General features: G+C 60.8%; 1 protein-coding gene across 21 annotated transcripts in view; it reads left to right on the plus strand.

Annotated features, from left to right (window-relative positions):
* LOC308178479 (ankyrin repeat and fibronectin type-III domain-containing protein 1-like) overlaps positions 1-22,700 on the plus strand; it is a 194,196-nt gene that overhangs the window by 169,284 nt on the left and 2,212 nt on the right. For all 21 annotated transcript variants that reach the window (XM_080557169.1, XM_080557188.1, XM_080557187.1 and 18 more), the window contains 17 exons: positions 12,252-12,453; positions 12,703-12,910; positions 13,390-13,584; positions 13,813-13,926; positions 14,320-14,417; positions 14,963-15,053; positions 16,971-17,078; positions 17,298-17,397; positions 17,687-17,819; positions 18,354-18,473; positions 18,787-19,002; positions 19,385-19,551; positions 19,861-20,011; positions 20,097-20,265; positions 20,523-20,689; positions 20,998-21,208; positions 21,287-21,918. In XM_080557169.1, the coding sequence (XP_080413295.1) occupies positions 12,252-12,453; positions 12,703-12,910; positions 13,390-13,584; positions 13,813-13,926; positions 14,320-14,417; positions 14,963-15,053; positions 16,971-17,078; positions 17,298-17,397; positions 17,687-17,819; positions 18,354-18,473; positions 18,787-19,002; positions 19,385-19,551; positions 19,861-20,011; positions 20,097-20,265; positions 20,523-20,689; positions 20,998-21,208; positions 21,287-21,918 (3,082 nt within the window). The remainder of the gene's footprint in view (positions 1-12,251; positions 12,454-12,702; positions 12,911-13,389; positions 13,585-13,812; positions 13,927-14,319; positions 14,418-14,962; positions 15,054-16,970; positions 17,079-17,297; positions 17,398-17,686; positions 17,820-18,353; positions 18,474-18,786; positions 19,003-19,384; positions 19,552-19,860; positions 20,012-20,096; positions 20,266-20,522; positions 20,690-20,997; positions 21,209-21,286; positions 21,919-22,700) is intronic.

A 22,700-nucleotide genomic window follows, 5' to 3' on the forward strand; every position in this document is an offset into this window, starting at 1 on the left:
CCTCCCCATCCCACTTTGCCTCTGTTGCTTTTATTCATGCTTTCAACGGGGAGGGTCAGACAGGGATGAAGGTTTTCTGTCACCAAGAGCTGTTTGACAAGGCGAAGGAGGTTTTTCCATGTGGGCAGCACAAAACAGTGCAGATCTGGTAAAATTTCTAGTTTCAGGGTTAGGGAAGGCAAGGTTCACGCTTAGCTTTGTCCAGAGTGGATATGGGCACTTGGCAGCGTCTGCTGCTGTGGTCATGAGAACCTGCACGGGGTCTTCGCTCTGCCCACGGCGCAGGGCTCCACCTGAGTGCCCCCCAGATGCTTGGACAGAGGTTGGTGTCCACCCAAGAAGAATCCCAGCAGGGTCTGTAAGGGCTCACCAGTTAGCAGCGGGGAAGGAAATCTCTGCTGCCTCCGCACAGGGAGGGCTCTGTATTTACGGTCCGTTGCTTCTGAGCGCTGAGAAACGCAAATGTGAAATCATGTGCTGGCACTTGCTAAGTGGCCTGGGCTGGGGGCCAGGGATGAACTGCTGGCCTGGGGCTTGGAGACCTGGATTCTCCTGGCCTGCTGAGCCACGGAGGGTGAGATCTGCCCCTCTTTGTGCCTTGGCTTCTTGCTGTTTAAAAGGAGCCGAGCGGCAATGGTCCCAATGATCCCTTTTCTCAGGCACCTGGAGATCTGCTATGAAGGAGCTGACTGTGGTATCAGGGTGCTCTGTACATGGGGTCTTCTGCTGGCAATCCCATTCCCCCAGCCCAGGGACAAGCTGTGGGCTGGCCCGGAGCTCTCGGAGCTGGCAGCTCCAGATGGAGGTTGCCCAGAGGCTTTACAAGTTTGGGATCACAACCCGGAGCCTTTAGCTTGTGTAACCACTTCTGCAAAGAGCATTGACGCTCTTTGGTTTCCGTGCTGGGTCTTGCATGGCAGAAGCCTGCTGTGGCCGGGCAGCAGATGCTGAAAAAAGCAAGTCTTTTTTTTTTTCCTTTCTATTTTTTTCCCCTGAGCGATGTTCTTGTCCATCAGCATCTCCCCTGGGGAGGAGGAGGCAGTTACTCTGGTCAGAGGCAGTGGCAGGAGCGGAGGAGGGTAGGTGACTCCTCCTGGGGCCGGGGAGATGCAGGCAGGTATAATATTAAAACGTTGCCTCTTTTGGATTGAAATACTGCTGTGCATCAGGCTCTGGAGGCAGAGGTTGCTCTCTCCTGCGGTATAGTTATCCGGACTGTGGTATGGTGGAGGCTCGAGCCTTTCTGCCGGCCTGGCCTGCGTCAGAAGGCGCAAGCCATGGAGGAGTGCCACGTCTGGGTGTCACTCCGTGCCACCTGGTGCAGGGGAAAAGCCTCGAGGGCAGCGACAGCCCAGGGAGGTGCTGGAGGGACCGCTCTGCCTCCAGCCTGTGTCACAGCGTGGCCCTGGGCAGGGGCACGGTGGTAGGACAGCAGGTCACCAGGGGTCTCAGGGGCACCCAGCACCGTCCCGGTCCCGTGCCCGCGCCAGGCGGCTGCGTGCGGTTCGGGCACACGTCGGCTTTCTCCGTGCAGCGAAATCCCGCGAAGCCGCCGGCCAAATCCCGGGCAGCGAGGAGGCTGCTGCTGGCCGCAGATAAGCCGGCGTGACATTTAGCTAATTCTTCTGCTCTCCCTGTCTGCGCCCGGTGTCTCGCTGGCTGTCCAAGGGGCTGTCCGAGGGAACCTCGGCTGCGAGCGTCTTCCTGGAGCTCCGTGAGCACGGAGGTGGGTGACCCCGCGAAGCACTCGCCTCTTTGTGCGGGAGGAGGCGGGTGCTGCCAAGGGCACCCATCCTGGCCCTGCTCGCTTCGAAAGGCTCGCGGCAAGCAGAAAAGCAGTCGTGTTTGCGGAGCAGAGCTCCCCTCGTGAACTTCACGTGAACCCATCTTTTGGGGCTGGTCTTTGGCTGATTTCCTCGCTGACGATGCAGGTCTGGAGCAGGATGCCGAACCCAAGGCTGCCTTCCACTGGTGTGCTCACCTCGTCCTCCTGCTGTGCCAGGGAGGAGGTGTCTGCTGCCCAAGTTGCTGCTCCTCACCGGGAGGAGAAACACCAGCAGCCAGCCAGAGCCGTCCCTGAGCTGCACAGGGACCGAGCCGCTGCAAACGCTGCTTCCTGGCCTCAGGTTGGGTGCTGGGCACATCCCGCAGCCCTCAGCTGGGAGAGGCAGGGTGGGATGAGCAAAGTGTCCCTGGAGCGGGGTGGCAAGAGGGAGAACGGAGGCAGCGGCACCTGCTAGGCACGGGGCCACCAACTCCGCCAGATGTTTGCAGCCTCCTGGTGATGGAGGAGCCCGAGTCATTCAGGTCTGGCTCAAAACTCCTACTTGGTGTAACTGTAAGCAGGGATTTCCCGAGTGCTTTGGGAGATCTCGGAGATCAGCCCCGAGAGCAGAGCAGGGAAGGAAAACCCTTTCTTCCCATCCCTGCCCCGTGACTTTCGTGTGCTGCAACTTTCGTGTGCTGCATCCATCCAGGAGTCCATGGAGCCATTCGGGCCCCTTGTGACATCCCCAGGAGGGGAAGGATGGTGTTAGTTCTCGGTAACGTTACCACCAGCACAGGGGGTTGGCCAGGCTGGGCAGGCAGGCGGTGGTGCTCAAGACATCCTCATGTGCGCTGCTGCACAGGGGAAGGGACGAGGAGGACGCCTCTTGCTCGACACGTTTGCTGTAGATAGAGTCAGCAGACGCTTGTTGTTGAGGCCGTTCAACACTTTCCAGCGGAAGTTTGTTTGCTTATACCTTTGCCAGACCTTAACTGTTAGGGCTGAATTTTTCCATGCTCACTCTCTGCCTCAGGCTGAACTTTCTCCTTTTTTTTTTTTTTTTTTTTTTTTCAAGTTTCAGCAGAAGGTTGGGGAAAAACGGTAGCTTTGCCAATATTATTTTTTTTTCCGTCTCTTTGTTTAAGGACTTCTGGTGCCTCCATGCTTTGGAAAAGAGACTTGAAATTTGGCAGGGTTGGTACATTCCTGGTGGAAATCAACCCAGATTTGGTCAAATTGTTAGCCTCTGGAAAGCATGGCCGTGCATGCTCGGAAGAGCTCGGAAGAGGCGAGCCGCTGAGGCCCCCAGCTGCACCGAGCACCCTGCAGGCAGTGGGCATGGGGCTGGGCTCGCATCCCCACATCCCCAGCAGCAGCCCCTGCCCTTGTGGGTCTGGGCGAGGAGCGGTGACTGTGAGGAACCCCAGCAGGGGTTGGTGATCTTCGTCAGACAGTCTCAAAGCATCCCACAAAAGATGCCCTTGTCTTTATCTCTGTTTCCACGGGTGGAAGCTGAGGCCCAGTCTGCTGGCAGGGCCCCTGTGGGTTTAAGCGTCGGGAAGAGGAGCTGCATGGCGCAGGGCGTCCGAGCACCTCGGGGTGCTGTGCTGGGAGCTGGGCCCGTGGGCTGCTCGGCACAGCCTCCTCCACACTCCAGCAGCCAGGAGAAGCTGAGGCAATGCGTGATGCACGGAGAGCATCTCCGTGTGTTCCTGCACCCTGCGAGACCTTGGGAAAGGGTGTTTGTAACCCTTGTGTCTCCCATGGGTGTGCTTTGCAGTCCTGGTCACATCCACTGCAACGCGTGGACATAAGTGTGTCCCGAGGTGTGACCTGGCAATTATTATGGCATTTGGCTTTGTTCTTTTATGTCGGGGTGGAAAGCAGAGCTACCTGCCGTGCTGGGGGCTTCAAAACTTCCCCCGTAGGCACTGCTGTCCTCAGCTCGAGCATCTCGGAGCTCCCTGCAGCCGGAGGGAGGACGGCGTGGGGCAGGAGGTGGGAAGCTCCGCTCTGACGGAGGCCGCCTGCCCGGCGGTGAGGCCGCCCCGGCGAGCACCGCTCGTGCCATCGCGGGGTGATTTCTGGCAAGGGTTGCAGACCCCAGAGCGTGAGGGGCAGGGAGCTGTGCGTGAGGGTGCGCCACCGGCAGCGCTTGGCCTGCAGGCCAGGGGCGTCCCCAAGGGGGTGGCCGCTCTCGGTCACGGTGCCAGGGACATGGTGTGGGCAGCGGCCAGCGTGCCCAGTGCTGCTGGCTGGGTCCTGCTGGGTGCCTTCCAGCGGGAAAGGGGTTTTCTGACTCCAGTAACATTTACCAGCTGGGCAGCAGCTCTGGAGCCGGGTGTGTGCGTTTGTCTGTTCTTCCATTGTGTCTTGGCCGTCGTCTCCTCCTCCCCGCCGAGATCAATGTCTGTGGCCTGCCTTTTATAACCCCTTTGGGTGCAGCTCTGGAAGTCTTCAGCCAGTGGTGCTGGTTTTCATCGTGCAGCTTTGACGCGCTCAAGCAGCTTGGTCCCCGTCTAGCTGGATGGCTTGGGTGGGACGATGGGCTGGAGGTGGGCTTCCACCAGCAGGGACATCCCAGCAGGGGGATTGCAGGGGGGCAGGCGCTCGTCTTCGGGGCTTTGAGGTTCAAGGGTGGATGTGTCGGCTGGGAACAGGGAGCAGCCACAGGTGTGGGGCAGCGAGCTCAGATGACCTCCAGAAGTCCTCCTTAGGCCAATTTTCTAGAATTTCATGGTCTGGGAGCAGAGGTGGTTTCCGACGGGAGCCAGACCTCACCAGCGTATTCTTCCTGGTGGCACAAGGTGGCGCAGGAGGTTAAAGGATTTGCTTTTCATCTCCACAGGTCTGGGTTCAAATCGATCCCTCTCACTGCTGTAATGAGTCCGTCGGCCTCAGCCCCTGCGGCTGCGCCCCGTGGCAGGGCAGCGGGCAGCCCGGGAGCAGGCTCCCAGCAGAGCGGGGAGCTGCGGGGCCAGGAGGAGGCGTGCGGGTGGCACCCTGGCAGAGCATCCCTCCTGCGCACACCGCAGCCTGCCGCTGCAGGAGGACAAAGCAGCTGCTGAGTGTCTCTGAGGCGCGGGGACATGCTGGTGACCCACAGTGGACCACCCCAGTCCCACAGCCCCATCTCTCACCGGTACGGTGCCCAGGGGAAGGTGCTGACCTCCTGCGGGCTGGGGCTCCTCCAGCGGCTCCTCCAGCCCGGCTCCCATCCAAGAATTGGTGCTGGGACCTGAGCATGGGGATGGGACCAGGCGAGGCTGAGCGTGGCCTTACCTCCCTTCTTGTTCCTCCCAGCAGGGCGGCTGGGTCCTGGCCGCGTGGCCAAGCGTCCCCATCTCAGCATCCCAGCACTTCCCCTGTGCTGCTCCCGTTGGGGCTTAGCTGGGGCCCAGTGACACCACAGAGAGATTTTTTTCCCCCCTCTTTTTGCCTTCAGTGCTCTTTGAGACCAGGCGTCGTATGACTCAGCTTCTGCATTTGATACCCCCGAGAAGAGTTTGCACACATGCATCCGTGGCACAGAGCGGTGCCTGTTCCTGGCAGGCCGTGCAGGGATAGGGTTTCTTCCTGAAACAGGCAGTAAGTCCCCACTCTTCATCCGCTCCTGACATGCGGAAGTCGGATTTAGCCAGGATGGTGCCAGTGGGTCGGGGTTTCTTCCAGAGTGCTGCCGTCCTGCTCCAGCATCTGGACACCCTGTGAGAGGTGAGGAAGTGCTGCTGCAGAGCAGGGCAGGTGCTTGGCCGGTCCCCCTGCGCTCTGGGGATCTGCCTGTCCTCTTGTCCCTACCTGCAAAGGTCCCGTTTCTTGTGTGTGCCAGCAGCGTCACGCACATTTTGGGTGCTGGGGCTGAGCCGTTAGCTCTGGCAGTCGGCGTGGGGCACGGTCAGCAGAAGTTGACACCGACGTAGATCCCATGAAGGGCAGTTTGGGCGCTGACCTTTAGGTCCTGCCTGCTTCTGCTGCCCGGTCTCTGCAAGCAGCTTAGGTCTAGAGGCAGCTCCCGGTCCAGCGAGGTGCCCGGAGCCCAGGGGAGCTGGGCAGGCACGAGGGCGCCGAGGTTTGCAGGGCGGCTGTGAGCCTCCTGGCCCGGCACCGACCGGGCTTCGGGTGGCTGCGGGGCTGTTGGTGCCACAGGGGTTCCCCGGCGTGCGTCGGTCATGGCTCGGGGAGGCCCATCCAGCTCAGCCCTGTCCCCATCAGGTTCCAGTTAAAACCAAATGCGTTCTCCAGCCTAAGCTGTGCTGCAGTTTAAGCCCTTCCAAAAATGAAACAAATACCCACGGACTGCAATTCGAATTGCAGCTCAATTAGGGCTCGTTCCCAACGCGATCATAAAACCTCCAGTACGAAAACAAACAACCCAACCAAACCACATCCAAGCCTGACAGCATCCTCTGGAATGCCTTTAAAATAACAAGGGGGGCAGAGGAAGATGAAAAGCAGCGTGGCCGGTGGGCAGAGGGCTCCCTTGCCCTTGGGGCAACCCATGGGGCAAGCAGGTGTGCGGCACCAGCTCCGCACTGCTGCAGGGATGTGATGGGCACAGTGGGGCTGGGGCTGCTGGCAACAGCTGGGGGCTTGCGGGCCGTGGCTGCGATGTGTTCCCGGCAGGATCCAGCGGGCGAGGGAGAGCAGGGAGGTGGGGGACGCGTTTTTGCAGGGCAGTATTGGAGCCCGGAGCTGCCCCAGCCCGCCGAGGGCAGCGCGGCGCTGGCCGGGGCCGGAGCCGTGCGCGGCGGCTGGAATGCATCCCCCCGTCACCCTGCCTGCGTCCAGCCAGGCTGGTGCCGAGCTTCGGGTTTCACTGCGGACTCTAAACCCAGCCATATTTAGCGTGCGCTCCTCCGGCCTGTCAGGGAGGGGAAGCCACAGCACAACTAATAAAAAAAGCCAAACAAAAACAATGTAATTAAAGAGACTCAGCACTGCGTGTTCCCATAGCAAGAACATTTACCCAAGACTTCCTTGCTCAGATGCTTAATGTCAAGCAGCAATTAGAGGCCGGCTTTGCCGGAGCACAGCGAGGAGTATTTGCGCTCGCTGGTAGGCAGGAGGGACCGAGCACCGTGGCGGGCAGACCTGCCTGCCCGTGCTGCGCCGCGGGGACAGGACTGGGGCTGTCTGCACAGGGGGACAGGCAGCGCGGGCGGCAGGGGGGACACCATGCCCCAGGCAGCAGCTCCTGAGCTCCTACAGGCAGCAACACCCTTGGTCTGCAGCGCACGCACCCACTTTGCTCAATCCCCATGGAAATGCAGTTGCACCGAAGCGGAAATGCAGATTTTTCTGGGCGCGAGGGGATCCCGTGCCACCCGTGCTCCGTACAGCAGCTCCCGGCTGATGCTTCGCGGGCTGTGCGCGCGGCGCCGGCTGTGTAGCTACAGCCCGGAGCACCGAGGGGCGTCCTGGTGCGGTGGGGCTGCTGCGTGTGCCGTGTGTGTGCAGGTGGGGAAGGAGCAATGCAGGAGGCGACGTGGGTACGGGCACAGCCAGAGCGATGGCACCTGGAGCCTGCAGCGCTCACGTGGCAGCAGTCCTGACCGTGATGGAAGGCTCTCGGGGATGACCAGGGAACTGAAAGGCTAATTTCCGTCCTACTTAAATGGGAGTTGAGCCACACACGCTCCTTCTGGGCTCATTAAAAAAAAAAAAACAATCTGAATGTTTAAATAAAATAAATAAATTAAAAAAAAAAAAAAGCAGCAGCTTTATTGTGTTGCAACAGAATTTGCTTGAGTGTCTCTGCTCCCTCCCTCCTGCAAATGTGCTGCTCGGACGGCAGAAATGGTGTGTTTTATGGGAGGTCTCTGCAAGTGATCTACTTGGTTGGCTCCAAACCTTTCTCAGATTCTTAAAGCCTCCATCTCTCCCAAACTCGGTGTGTGTGCTGTAGGAAGTCTGAGGGTGTCCGCACCAGGTGCTGCAGCTGCTCAGCTCCCCGTGCAAGCATTCCCCAAGAGACACAAAAGTCTGCTGGTCTGGGGGATAGTCTGCCCTGCGAGGCATGACTGATGCTGTCCTGCACCCTCGGTGAGTCCTCTGCAGAGGTGCAAGGCTCTGGTGCTCGGGACACCGTGCCCAAGCCTGCGTGCGGTGCAGCGACTGCTTCTCCTGACACTGGGCTAATAGCACTGGGCTTCCGGAGCTCAAACAAAAATGTACTGGCAGGAGTGGGATCTATATAAGTTAGTTGTTATTGCTAAACAAAAGAGGCATGCTCATTTCGGCTCCATTCAAAACAAAACCCAGTGGGTTTGCCAAGTGGGAAAAAAGAGAAAATCTGTAGGAAACAAACAAAGCCCTGGATCTGTTTTGTTGCCTTTCCTTGGACCCAGGTTTCAATAAGCAAGTGCATTTTCCAGGCACGCAGATGCTTCCGTGGTGCAGAAACACTGCCTGGGGCATGTGCCAGCTCCAGCGGGTGCACGGCTGCGGCCAGCCACAGGTACTGGGGTGCAGAGGCTGCAAGAGCCTGCCCAGCCTCTGTGGGTGCTCCGCTGTGCAGTGGTTTTGCTCCATCTTGGCACGACCTGGTCACCACCCACCGTCTGCACAATATTTAAATGCCTTTGGGCTGCGTCCTGCACAGCAAGCACCTTCTGTGCATCCACATGTTTGGGCAGCGGGATAAGCAGCAGTGCTTGCAGACTGCCTGGCCACATCCAGGGGAGCACCTTTGCCATTAAGGCTGGAGCTCAGAGGAGTTTCTCTGGTCCCTGTTTGGGAAATCCTCCTCGTGCGGGTGGCTGATGTGCAGGCTGTTCCCATGAGTTGTGCTGCTGTGCCAGGATGCCAAGCGCAGAATTTTGTCCTAGGTTCGAGCGTGCCTTTTGGTGGGTTGTGAAATCCCACTATTTGGAAGTGCTTCCCTACTCGTGCTCCACTTTGGATCCATTCTCTATTTCCCCAGCCCTGAAAAATTGCTTATACTCAGGCGAACGGAGTGGAAAATGCGAGTGCATCGGCAGCTCCTCTCTGTGCTGGAAGCTGCGTTTCTGCTTCGTGACCACAGGAGCCAAAAGGCACTTGTGCGTTTGCTGCGGGCTGCAGCGGGTTCTGCAGGCGAGCACCGGGCGGCTGAGTGGCAGTGACCACGTCGTGCACTCGCCCGCAGGGTGCATGCACCAAGCCCCCAGGCTGAGCGTGGGCTCGTCGCGTGCTCAGCCTAAGGGTGCTCGAAAGAGAAAATTCCCCCGTGCTGACTTCCGAAGCAGTCTGCTTCAGTGTCCACGGGCAGCTTTCTGGCTGATCCCTTGATGCGAGCTCCCAGCTCGGGGTGAGGTTGCCCAGACTGGGTTGGGTTTGCCCTGTGAGGTTGCCCAGATTGGGTTGGGCTTGCCCCGGTAGCTGGATGCCAGGCTCCTCCTGGCCTTTGCCTGTTCCTTCAGCGAATAACCCCGAGTTGAACTGGGCTGTGGGTCAGGAAGGCAGCCCTGGCAGCTGGTGCTGAGACACCAGGATGCCGTCCGGACCAGGGTGTTCATGCCACAAAGCCACCAGAAGCCCTGCAAGGACCCAGTCCTTGCTCTCTTCATAGAATCACAGAATGGTTTGGGTGGGAAGGGACCTTAAAGCCCACCTGGTTCCAACCCCCTGCCATGGGCAGGGACCCCTCCCACCAGCCCAGGCTGCCCAAAGCCCCATCCAGCCTGGCCTCGGGCACTGCCAGGGATGGGGCACCCACAGCTTCTCTGGGCAGCCTGTCCCAGTGCCTCACCACCTTCACTGTAAAGAATTTGTTCTTAATATCTAATCTAAAACTATCTTCTTTTACCTCAAAGCCATTAAGCTCTTCCCCACTCCAAGCCAGCTCATTCCTATGAAGAATTAACACCTCTCAGCCTCTTGTTTTTGGGCTCCAAAAGGGAAAAAAAAAAAAAAAAGTCTTGTTCACGAAGCCCCTGCAGCTTCTCTGCCATGTTGAGCTGCCGGTGTCGAGCTGCCGGTGTCGGGGAGCAGCTCCCGGAGGTGACAGCACCCTGTCCCCCCCGGAAAGGAGCGTGGTGATGGGGCGGGCGCAGCCCCCCGGGGTGCGTGGCGCTGGCTGTGCCCCCCGGCACGGGGCGGGCGGGCTCCTTGCAGCGGGCCGGGGCAGCCCTGTCCGACATGGACTGGTTCTCTGCTGGAGCCTCGGGGAGCCTACGCCCTTAAACAAAATGCACTTAAAATGATATAATTACAACAATTATTAACACTGTTTACTGGGCCAAGATCTGCAGCGCTGGAAACATTAAAACCCCAGAATATGCAGAAACCACAGCGTTGTAAACCACCCAGTGAATTTGCCTGTGTTCATTACAGAAGAAGAGAGGGATCAAATGAAGTTGTCTTGTGCACATCCTTCCTCACGCGCTTTAAAAAGCATCACAACAGCTCCACGAGAGGGGTCTGGGCAGCCCCGAGGTATCTTGTAGCAGCACCCCAGCCTTCTCCAGGCATAACACAGGCGAGAGCTGGGGAACCAGCTCTGGGCTCACTGCGCCGGTGGGGTTTGCACATGGATTTGGAGCAGTGCAGGGCTGCTGTCCACACCACGTCCTGCAGCCGGGAAGCTGAAAAGCTGGGGCCGGCGAGGCGCTGCTGCGGTGCTGCAGTGGGTAGGTCGGTAATTAGCAACAAGAACTGATTGCGGCAGGGAGACATTGAGCTAAGCTGCACCGACACTAGAGAGGCAGAGGAGCTAATTGCCGTGGCCTTGACCTCCTCCCAGCGTGTGCCCCCAGGACCGGTGAGCTGGTGTTGGCTGCTCGTACCTTCAGGGCACGGCGGCTGCGGGTGTTGTTTTCAGCTATCAGTTGCTCCACCGCAAAGTTTAGCTCTAGATAAATCAAGACCATTTCGCTGAGCCCAGATGACTCATGACCACGGGGCCGGGAACCCTTTTATCTTTGGGGCAGCTGGTTTAATATAGATGGACGTTCACTCCAGAGCTCTGAATAATTTCCGTCTCTTTACTTCTCATTAGAAGCAAATCGGATGAGGGAAAACAGTGAGAAATTTCTCCGTGTCTCCTCTATTTCTACCATCTCTGTGATAACTTCCTCCGAGTTGAGCAGCCTGCCTGTGCTGGGTCATTTGCCATGTAGTTTAATTGGCAGAAAAAGGTGCTTTTGCTCCCAAGAGCCATTCTTTTTAAAATCTGGTTCTGCAGGCATGGCTGCAGCAGCGGGGGTCTGTTACGACAGGGTTTAATGCAGCTAATGTGGAGAGGTGCTTCTGGGGACTTCCTTTCCTGGCATGGGAGAGCATCGTTGCCTCCCTGGATGAAGGGACCAGGAGGACAGGGCACCCAGGGGACGAGCCTGCGAGCGGGGCTGTCTCACCTCAGAGGAGCAGCCGGCGGTGCAGAGAGGGATTTGTGCAGTGGGGAGCTTTCAAACACCAGAGAAAAGACAAGGGTTTGCTCGAGAACCTCTCGAGCCAGCTATTTCTCTTTCCTAAGAACATCAGATTGCGCTTGGCTTTTCAGGCGTGGTCCAAACCTGCTTGACTCTTCCTGCCAGGGCACCATGCCAGCACAGACACGGGTGGCTTTTCTCTCGTCATTTCCACCCACCGCTGACTGCAGAGCTGCGGGGTCTCGTGTTCGCAGTGTGTGGCCAAGCCCAGGGCTTGAGGAGCCCTCAGCTGCTCTCTCTCATGTGGTTGGTGTCCCCAGTCTGTGCCTGGTCCATGTAGCACCGGTAGCACCCGTGCCAGGAGAGACCCAGGGCAGCGGTTGGCGCTGCAGCTTGGGCCATGCTCAGAGCCTCTAAATCCATGGGGTGAAGCCGGTGAGATGGGAGCCAACCCAACCCATCTCCTTGGCAGGAGCCAACCTCCCCACCATCACTGCTTTTAAACATCATGGTAATGAAAGGTAAAATCATTACAGGACTCCTGCAGCCCACTGTGCTTGGCTTGAAATCAGGGCGGTGAAGAGCACGTAGTGAAGTTGTTATCAATATCCTGCCTTCCGACGATGGCTTTATATCCATCATCAGCACCCTCACAACTTCGCAGTACCATTTTGGCCTTGCCTTCTAGACAACTGCCATGCCTTTTGTCGTGCTTATTCCTCACTTATTCCTCCTTATTTATCTTCTTGGGGAAGACTTTTCCCATGGATATCTGGCCTTATACACTGGGCTATGAGGTCAGAACTGTGAGAAATGGTGTGAGACATGGTTGCTCTAAATGTTCTTCAGACCTGATGCCCCCTAACGGGGAGCTGTGCCATGGGCTACAGCAACAAGGGGATCAGATGTTTGACGCCAGAGAAAACCCTCGGTCCTGCAACCGATGGCTCATGGGCAAAAGCCCCACACCACCGTGCTCGCACTGAGTCGGGGACCTGGGCCCGGTGCTGCAGGGTCGGTGACTCTGGCTCTCCTGGCTCACGTCCTCTTCCCGAAGCTGCCGACTGCCTGCCTCTGCCTTCCCGGCACATCCCTCCGGCCTGTCACTCACTGCCTCCTCTCCCCTGCCCTAGGTCGTCCTCTCCCAAAATGACGCAGCAGATGCGGGACCTGCAGCTGGCGCAGGCCAGGAAGCCGCCGGGCCCTTCCTCGCCGAACGCGGCCAAAAGGCTCTACCGAAACCTCTCGGGGAAGTTCCGAGTCAACTACACGTCCTTTGATGAGGGCAGCCTGGCGGGACGGGGCGAGAAGGAGAAGCTCCGCAAGTCCTACCTGGTCAGTGCCCGCCGGTCCCTTCAGCCACGCCGAGGCCGGGGATGAGGGGGACGGGAGGGGTGTGCGTTAGGTGAAGCCGCCTGGGGTCAGGGTGTTTGCTCAACATCATCCATCTGTGTCTGCAAGAGCTGATGTTCCTGAGCCCCTGGTTCTGGAGACATCCACGAGCCCAGTTTGGGTTGGTGGGATGCTGGGTGGGGTGAAGAAGCACTCCATGCCCAGCTCACCGCCGCATCTCCCTCCGTCCAGTTCCAGAGCAATGCTGCGCTCTTCGAGGCCGTGGAGCTGCAGGACCTGGACCGGGTGCAGGAGCTGCTGAAGCAGTACAGCCCCGAGGAGCTGGACCTCAACACCCCCAACAGCGAGGGGCTGCTGCCCCTGGACATCGCCATCATGACCAACAACGCTCCCATCGCCAGGGCCCTGCTGCAGGCAGGAGCAAAGGAGAGCCCACACTGTGAGTTGGCTGGAGGGCAGGCAGAAACAGCAAGGACAGTGGCGATGCTTTTGTCAGCTTGGGGGTTTCATCTGCCTCCTGCGAGTCCACATATGTGGTGGGCTGGAGCAGGCTGTGCAGCACCCACATCTCCGGCTTGGGCAGCAGACCCTGTTGTGTACTGCATGTGCCATGGGGCAGCAGGGAATGGTGCTGCCTCCACATTTCAGAGCAGGAAACTAGGGGAGTTATGGTGCTGGGGTGGGAAGAGGTGCTCGGACCCTGCTCCCTGCTTGCCCGGCCACACACTGGGGAGCTCCGCTGTCCCTGCGAGCAAGGCACTGTGGCAAGGGCGGGGACTCAGGGCTGGGATTTGGTGCCAGCAGAGCCTGGCTCCAAAGACAGTTCCCCTAACCACCTTCTTCTAACCACCTTCTCCTCATCACCTTCTCATCCCTCTGTCTTGCTCACCCCTGCCCCTGGCTGTGCCTGCCCAGCAGTTGTCAGCCTGGAGAGCCGCTCGCTGCACCTCTCCACGCTGCTGCGGGAAGCGGAGCAGCGCGTCAACGAGCTGACGGCGCAGGTGGTGAACGAGGCACCCAACGCCGACTGCTCCGAGAAGGAGAAGCAGCTCAAGGCCTGGGAGTGGCGATACCGGCTGTACAAGCGCATGAAGGCAGGCTTTGAGCACGCCCGTGAGTGCCCGAAGCAGGGCTGGGGCAGGAGCAGGGCTGTGCGTGGGCCGGGGAGGAAGCGCGGGGCTGCACCGGTGCCCCCGCACCCTGCAGCCTGCGATATGGGCGGGTGAGGGGGCAAGCGCCCTGGGGACGTGTTCCTGGGTGCAGGGGAGGCACGGGAGAGATGCTGCGAGGTTTGTAGTGACCGTCCTTGCTGTAGCGGTGCCCTGTGCTCTCTGTCCGTAGGAGTGCCGGACCCCCCCAGCAACGTGCACCTCTCCGTGGCCAGCAGCTCCTCGGTGCAGGTGACCTTCTGGGAGCCCCTGAGTGTCAACTCGGCCGTTGTCACCAAATACAAGGGTAAGGACTGGGGTCCCTGTGCCGTCGCTGAGCACACAGTGACGGCCAGCACCCGGGGTGTGCAAGCAGGATGCAATGGGGTGCTTCCCCTGTGCACACCGTGCCAGCACGCTGGGGGCTGCAAGCGTGCCAAGCCCTTGTTGAGCTGTGGCACGACGCTGTCACACTACAGCATGGCAGGGCCACCAGCCAGAGGGTGCCTTCACCCACTTAAACCAGATATTTATGCTTCTGGGAGAATTTCCCTCATCAGGCACCACTAAGTCCTGGCCCATTGCTTGCTTAGCCTGGCTGGGTCCCCCGGCTTGGTCTGCTCCTCCTCCCTGTCCCTTCTCGCCTCGTGGCTCGGTCTGACCCTGGGGATGTGGCACATTGGGGCCTCTCTCCTTCCAGTGGAGTGGAGCTGCTCCCCCACCTTCTCACCGCTGCTGGGGGAGGCCGTGGTGGACAAGCTGAAGAGCCTGCACTTCACCATCCGGGGGCTGGCGTCGGTGAGCTGGGGGTCTGGGCTGCGGGGGCAGAGGAGCAGGGAAAGCTCCCAGGGCAAGGCTGCGCTCCAGAGCCTGCACATGGGGCAGATGGGTGGGATGGCAGTGCGGTGGGCAAGGGGACAGCGGCAGGAAGGGGGCTTGGGTGGGGGGACCGGGAGGGGCTGGGGTGGGTGGGGGTGCAGGCAAGGGGGTGCTGTGTGCACACTTTCGGACAGGGAGGGAGGGACTTGCAGGCCTGAGGAGCAGGGAGGACCCTTCTGTGTGGTGTGGGGGAATTGGGCAAGGCAGCAGGGCTGCAGCCCAGGAGGCACTGCCCAGACGCATGGCAGTGCGCAGCCCTGGGCAGGGAGACCACCCCAGCCCATCCATCACCCATGCATTGCTGCTGGAGGGGGTGTAAGGGGGGGGTCAGAGCCCGTAGCCCGGGCCATGGGGTCCCGTTTTGTGCTCCTCGTGGCGTGGTGGGATTCCTCCCCACCTCCTTGCCCTGCACGCTGAGCCGGGAGAGGTACCTGCATCCTGAGTGTGCCTTCCCCCCTTCGCAGGGCACAGCTTACTACGTCCAGGTGTCTGCCTACAACATGAAAGGCTGGGGTCCCCCCCAGGCCTCAGTGCCCCCCTTCGCCATCCCTTCCAGTAAGTACAGCTGAGAGATGGCACCCAGCTGTGGGATTGGGGTGGGGTGGGCTTGGGAGCTTTTGGGATGGGGCATTATGGCCCCTGGGGCAGGGGCAGATTCAGAGCTGGATGCGGTATTTAGAGTTTGCAGATGGGTCTTGGGCCCCACGGGGTGGCTGTGCCCGGTGGCAGAGGTGCAGGGCTCGTAGACAGAGCCATCAGCACTGCCCTTTGGGGGATGCTGTCTCTGGCCACTGGGAGCTCTGCCAGATGTTTATCTTTCAGCCTGAGATTAGTCTGGCTGCCTGGTAAAGGCTGGAGAGGTTTTAGGCCACCTGGACCAGCTGATCCTAAGGTAGCTCGGACAGAGGATGTTTTGCTTTCTGAGCTAAGAAGCCATCTGTAGGAAGGAAAACCATCCCTGTGTTTTTTAGCAGAGCTTTGTAATTTAGCGTGGGGCAGCTTTTTGGAGGGGCCTGTCCTTACCAGGTAATGAAACCTGCCCCAGAACAACGGAGTTCATGCAAAATCTGTGTTTGCAAGTGCTGAGGAGCAGTGTGGGGGAATGCCCTAGCTTGACCTCTCAGGGCTCAAACCCGACCCGAACCAGGTCGGGGCTGCAGGGCAGAGCAGTGGCGGTGGCTGGGGCAGGGGTCCTGCGGGGCGGGCACCATCCTGCACCTCGTGAGTGGCCCTGCGTGCACCCAGGGGTGCTGAGCCCACCGAGGTGCTGTGTGGCTGAAAGCAGGAGAAAAGAGACGCGACCAGGGCCGGGTGCATACACACTGGGTGCAGCTCTAGGTGCTGGTACTCGGGCACTATAGCACCTGCACGGAAAGACACCGAATCACATTTGCACGCATGTTGGTGCACAAGTGAGCCCACCCGTGCGTTGCGTAAGGCTGGCTTTGCTCTGCCCTGGCAACGGGTGTTTGTTCACGTTTGCACCCTTAAAGCCCCTCTGCTGTCCCACACAGGTCCCGTTCTGTGTGCACGAGATCCGTGCAGCGCGGATACCAAGTGCAGCTCACGGGGATCAGACAGGACCAATTTTTCTTATTTCTGTCTCCGTTAATATTTCTCCCTTCAGTAGAGATCCCTTCCTGGCCCAGCAGAACAGCCAGGCACCTCCCTGGGTGTTTTTAAAGCTCCTAAAAATAGTGGCAAGCCCCAGCCAAAGTTAACAGAGCTGAACTTTCCATGGAAAAGAGCAGCAGGCAGGACAGGGGGTGTTCAAAGCAATTAACGTAAAGCTAATGTAAAAGCACTGGCGGCCCCGTGCCGCTCCTGCCGCCGCCGTGTAGGGGGTGAGGCTGGCAGGAGAAACTGGCTGCATGTTTGCCTGGGTAAGCTCCGCTCTTGCATTCACCTGGACAAGGCTGCAGCTCCAGGGAAGACGCTGGAAAGAATTTTATTTTTTCAGCCCGGTGAAGAGCGGCAGCAGCAGGCGGGACCTTTGTTCGTGACCTCCGTCGTACCCCCACTGCAGGGTGGCCGGTGGCCGCGGGGAGCTCCTGGCCCCGTTCTCCCTGCCCCATGCTGGGGCACCGCTGCTCCTGGGGCAGCTCCTGGACGCGGCTCCAAAAGTGCCCCACGCACCCCGGCCCTGCTGGTTACCGGAGGATGGCGGGGCCGTGTTGTAGCTTCCCCGATCTGCTGCACTTTCTAGGACTGGAATAACTTGGTGGCTCTGGAGCTGGTCCCAGCACGTGGCGATGGTGGTGGGGACAGGGAGCTGCTGTGTCAGGGGCTTGTAGGGATCCTCCGCGGGCTGGGAAGAAGGGCACAAAACAGAGCATCTTCCAAAGGCCCATAGGTGCCAAAGGCCCTGGGACCTTCCGCCGTGGGTGCCGGGAGGTGCCGTGCCGCGGGGTGGGGAGCAGCCAGCCCCACGGAGAGGGGTGTCGGGGGGTGACACCGGCTCTGTCCCTGCAGACTGGAGGGAGTACGACGGCCGGGCCCCGCGGCGCAGGGGCCAGGCTGAAGCTCTGGACCACCTGCTGGGCCAGGTGAAGACCGTCCACCAGCACTGCGTGTGCCACGGTGAGTCTGCAGCACGTTGTGGTCCCGGGGGCTCTGCTGGTCCCCAGGGCTCGGGGGGTCACCTGCTGAGGCACAAGGAGCTGGGGTGGCACGGAGGAATGGGATGAGCAGGGCGGCAGCTCATGCAGTGACCCCGGAGGAGCCCACAGCGCCTCCCCCCAGGCTGCTGGCGCTGCTCTTGGGGTCACGCCGCAGCACCCTCTGCTCTCCACTTCCCAGAGCCCTGCAAGAACCAGCCCCAGAGCAGGAAGCACTCGGTCTCCAAGAGCCTCAAGCACCTCTTCCACGCTGGCAGCAAGTTCCTCAAGACACTGAAGCGGTGAGAGCCTCGTGGGGGGGTGGTGTTGCAGAGCCTTCCGCCCCACAGGGATGTAGGGCTGCCCAGCCAGGGCTGCAGGTGCTGAGGGTGGGTCCCTCCTCGGGATGAGCCCATGCTGTCAGTGGGGATCAGTCCCATCGCTCAGAAATCAAACATTTCCGTTTGGACCGGCCAAGCTGCGTACCCGTACCCGTACGGAGCATCTCCTCTGCCTTCCGGAGACAGACCCTTTGGGAAATGAAACTGGTGGCCAGGGGTGACCCCGCGGCCTGTCTTCCCTTCCACGCAGGGGCCTCTACCTGACAGCCATCTTCTACAAGGACGACAACATCCTGGTGACCCACGAAGACCAGATCCCAGTGGTGGAGATCGATGACACCTACTCGTGCCTGCTCATGCAGGATTTCCTTTGGTTCACCAAGGTAGGCACCCCCCGGGCCCTGTGCTGAGCGCTGCAGCCGTGCTCGCAGCCTGTGTCCTGACACTGCTTAGAGGGGGGCAGCCACCGCCGTGAGTGCTGTGTCCTCCAGGGGTGTCACGGTGTGTGGGGTACCTCCACTGCAACCCTTAGTGTGGGGGGTGCTGCCTCTGCCCGCGGAGCAGGACATGCAGGGCACTGCCGCCTGGGTCTCAGCTGACTTGCTGGAAGGGCAGGCAGGCAGCTCAGGCCCCAGCCCTCTTGCTGGATGGTCCTGGTTTACTAAGGGAGAAGCCATCTCCTGGCTGAAACCTTCTCTGCTCCAACTCAGGAAAGTGCCCCTCCTAGTAGAAAGGAAGACATCTCGGGCAGGGGAGCATGTACGAAACGGCCCCCCTGCTGCTGGAAGCGATGTGTGCACGTGCACCTTCCTCACCCAGCTCGGACAGAAAGGGACCGGCTGTCCCCAGAGCCCCCCTGTGTGAGCAGGCAGCTGGGGGAGCTCGGCCGGCGGTGACAGCCCCTGGCTGTGCTGCAGGTGTCGTGCATGTGGGACGAGATCCTGTGGCTGCGGCAGTGCGTCACCGTCTCCCAGTCGTCCTGCTCCTGCATCCTGCAGACGCGCTTCAAGATGCTGCTGGCCATCTCGCAAATGCAGGTGAGGGGGGGGGGGGGGGTCCCTGTCCCCCTGCTGCCTCGCAGAGTGACTTTTGGGGGTGCTCCTCTGGGGGCAGCACACAGATGCGCTGGAGCTGGGAAAACCCCCAGCTCTGCCCGCTCTGTGCCACCAGGCTGCAGCTGGGCCAGCCGCAGCCCCCGCCTTGCCATCACCGGTGGGTCCCCAGGTGCCAGGTTCTGCAGCACGGGGAGCGTCTGGGGACTGTCAGTGGGTGCTCTGCCGGGAGGGCTGGTTTCCAGCAGGCAGCGTGGTGTCCCCTGACCTTTCTCCTGTCCCCCATCCCGGTGTGCAGGGGCTGCTGGGCATCCAGGACCTGGGGCAGGTCTTCTTTGAGCCCATCAAAGACAAGCAGGGCAACATCCTCATCGTCACCCTGAAGGAGGTGAAGACCAACCAGACCTTCGAGAGTGTCCGCTGGGTTCCCATCTGCAAGCTGCAGACAAGCCGCAAGTCCGTGTCTTCCCCGGAGGAGCCCACTGCCCTGGACACGCTGCTCATCTCCGTGCAGGTGCTGAGCGAGAGGCCTGGGGACACGGGGGCTGGTTCCAGCCGGCACACTGGGGCTGTCCCTCATGCCCGTCCGGCTCTTCCACTGCTGTTTTTCCTCTCTCTGTCCGTCTCTGCCCGGGGCTGTGCAGTGGCAGGGGGTGCCACACGGGGCTGGACGCCTGGCAGCGGGTGCTCGGCGGCACTGCCAGCACTCCCGTTGGGCTGGGAGGGCCAAGGCAGAGCTCCAGCGGCCAAAGGTCTGGTCCTGGCTGCGGGCAGCAGCTGGCAGGAGCAGCAGAGCCCAGCCTGCAGGAACGCTGCTGCCTCCAGCACCCGGCACAAGGGCCGCAGAGCACCCCGCTGCGAGGGCTGGCTCACTCCAGCGGTGCCTGTCTCCTCAGGACAAGCTGGCTTACCACCAGCGGAGCAGCCATGCCCTTTCCCCGGGCCTCTACCTGGGCTACCTGAAGCTCTGCAGCGCCGTGGATCAGATCCGGGTGCTGGTGCCGGAGCAGCTCCCCAACATCTTGTGCCACGTGAAGATCCGCTCCAACCCCAACATCTCCAGGTGGGGCTCGGGGGACATCTGGTCTTTTTCTCTGCCTCGTCCAGCCCAAGAGCACTCGTGGCCACTGCCTCCTGCGTGTGGACTCGAGGAAGTGGTGCAGCACCACCACTCAGCCCTGTCCCTGCCAAGCCCTGCCTAGGGCTGGAGAAAGCTGAGGTCCCCCTGCTGCCACCACAACTCCCACATCCGCTGTGGTGGCTGCACCACATGGGGTGGAACAGCTAAGCAAACACAGCTCTCGTCGGGACTGCGTGTTTAGGTCAGCCCCGAGCTGCTCCCCCCAGCACGTGTCTGTCTGCTGTTCTCCAGGGAGGAGTGGGAATGGCTGCAGAAGATGGCCAGCATGGACGAGCCCGTTTCTGCGGAGCCACAGGCTGAGACATCCCAAAACCACTTGTTCCAGGAGCTCCAGGCGGCCATCAAGGAGCTGATGACCCTGGTCAACATCCCATTGCAAGAGGTGTGGGTGGGAGCCAAGGTCCAGGGACGAGGGAGATGACATTTGCAGCTGTTACCTGTCATGTCTTTTGGACGGACTCTTGCAGGCCAAAGATTTCCGTCTATACAGCCAAGAGGTGCTGGACTTTGGGGGCCAGGTCTCCTTCCTGCTGCTGCTGCCTCCCTCAGATGATGTCTGCACGGCGCCAGGCCAGAACAACCCCTACACCCCTCAGTCTGGCTTCCTCACGCTGCCGCTGCAGATCTTCGAGCTGGGTGAGAAAAGGGGTGACCTGCCCTGCCAGAGCCTCCTCGTGCTGGTCTCCTTGCGCCTGAGAAGGGCTGGAGGGAGCTGCTGGGGTGGCTGTGCTCTGTCGCCTCCTCTAGGAGAGGGGGGAGAGGGAGTGCTAAGGGCTCCCTAGTGCTCCAGGTGGGCTAGAGGAGAGCATCGCCTCCACCCCGGGTTGGGTGGGCACGGAGGAACCCCTAGGGACCTGATATTTTTCATTCTCCGCCTCCCTTTCGTCCCTCAGTGCACTTCTTCACATACGACCGGGAGTTCATCATGCAGTACTGCCAGGTGTCTGCCCTCCTGGAGCTGGAGTCGCTCCTCTCGCAGCAGAGCCTCAGGGAGGCCTTCTCTGACGCCGAGCTCTCCACGGCGAAGCAGAGGCACCAGCAGGTGCAGGACTACATCCAGGTGCGCAGCGCAGGCGCTGGCTGCGGTGTGCCCATGGGACGCGGCTGGGACCGAAACGCCCCGGCAGGGCTGTGCGAGCGTCCCCAGCGGGGCTGTCCTCTGGGCCTCCCCACTGTGACCCCGCAGTGTCAGGGCTTTGTCTGGCAACATCTCGCTGCAATCACTGTTAAAAGTTTGTAAAGCGCTGCGGGGGGGGTCCTTTTGCCTCTTGGGAAAGGTGTGTGGGGAGAGGCCGGGTTTCACTGTGGGATTTTTTTGTGGTGGTTGTTTACTTTCTGAAAGGGATCCTCTATTTCCTCTTTTGGCAGCAAATGGAGGAGATATGGCGTGAGATGCGCTGGATTATGGATGCCCTGCAGCACGCGCGGTACAAGCAGCCTTCCTGTGGGGTGTCCCTCAGCGGGTTCCTCAGCACCTCAAGTAGTGCCATGAAGGAGAAGACCCAATCCTCCTCGTCCCACCTCGACTTCCTTCCCTCCCCAGCACCCTCACCAGAGACCAGCCGTAAGCTCAACTCCGGTAAGGGCCCGGCTTTGCACAGGTCCTGCTCCCGCTCATGCAAAGCCGACGAACATCCCCTCTTTGCTTCCCTTCCAGACCTGCACGGGCTGTCGGACGAGGAGGGCTCCTCTGAGGTGTTCCTGGCCACCGACAGTGACTACGACTCCAGCAGGGCGCAGAGCCCAAAGGAGCTCGACCTGGTGTCCTCCTCCTCGGGGCCCGAGTGCTGCGGCAGGAGGGCGACCCGCAGCCTGCGGGACAGCGCCCCGGACGTCCTGCAGAGCCACGAGCTCCAGCCGGTGCCGCTGCCCCCGCCGGAGCCCCGGCCGCCCCCCGAGCTCTACGACAGCGACTTTGTCCTGCCCAGCCGGCAGATCGAGCTGCTGCGCATCACGGAGAAGCGGCAAGCCTACTGCGTCCGAACCAGCAGCCTGGACTTCCCCAAGCCGCTCTGCCCGGTGGCCAGGAAGTCCTGCCCCGGCTCCGTCGACAGCTCCCCGACGGAGAGCAGGACCCCCGGGGGCCACGGCAGCCAGCTCAGGCTGGGGACTGGCTCTGCACCCAGCCCCGAGCGCGGCCGGACGCGCTCGGCCGAGTGGACTCCGAGCTTCCAGGAGCCACTGGAGCAGCCCGGGTGCTTGGCCGACCGTGGGAAGAAGCCGGGCTCTGTCACCTTGCGGGTCTGCCCTCAGTACGAAACCGGACTCTCCAAAGAGACCAGTGTCAAGGTACCGGAGCCTACTAAAGGCAGCGGTGCGGCTCTGCCGTGCCCGGGCCAGCAGGATGGGGGAGGCAGGCACTGCAGGCTTGCGTGGCCCTCTCCTGGCTCTGCCGTCTCCATCCTCTGCCATGCTGAGGGTGAGGTCCCCAGAAGACCCCCGGCGCTGCTGCCCCGGGTCCCTCTGCCCTCACCACACTGCGGGGGACCCCATGTCCCCTGCAGCTCAGCCCACATGCCCGCCTCTGCTGCTGAGGGGGCCAGGCCAGGGCCACCGGCTTAGCCAGCAGGGTATTTTGAGGAAAGAAGGCAGGGCAGCCGGGGTTCGGCACTCGGCCCTACTGGCAGCGTGTTAGTGCCACCCAGGGCAAGCAGCCTCGGCTCCGTGGTCTCTGCGCCGCTCCCTCCAGCCACATGCACATGGGAAAGGGAGCAGAGGGCAGCTTGCCTCAGCCCTTGGAAGGGGTAGGAAGAGCCCGGCGTCACCCTGTGGGTCCTCTCTGTTTCCTCCCTGGCTGTGGCAGGGCTTTGCAGCTGAGCTGGCTCCTGAAGCTCCGGGCTGCCTCCACTCATCGGAGCCCACGGGCACGCAGCCCAGGCAGGTCCCCTCTGTGCTCTGCCACCTCCCTTACTTCCAGCCACAAAGTCCTTCCCCTCTTGAAGCTTCCCTGGTGAAATTCCCAGTGCCACCATGCCGAGTGCGGCTCGCGGAGCAGCCTGGGTGCGACTTGTCTGCAAAAGGGTGCAGGAAGAAGCCGGCTGTAGGGCTGGAGGTTTATTGCCAGGCAGTTT

Source organism: Anser brachyrhynchus, assembly GCF_964034855.1.
Source record: "Anser brachyrhynchus genome assembly, chromosome: 15".
Classification (NCBI taxonomy): domain Eukaryota; kingdom Metazoa; phylum Chordata; class Aves; order Anseriformes; family Anatidae; genus Anser; species Anser brachyrhynchus.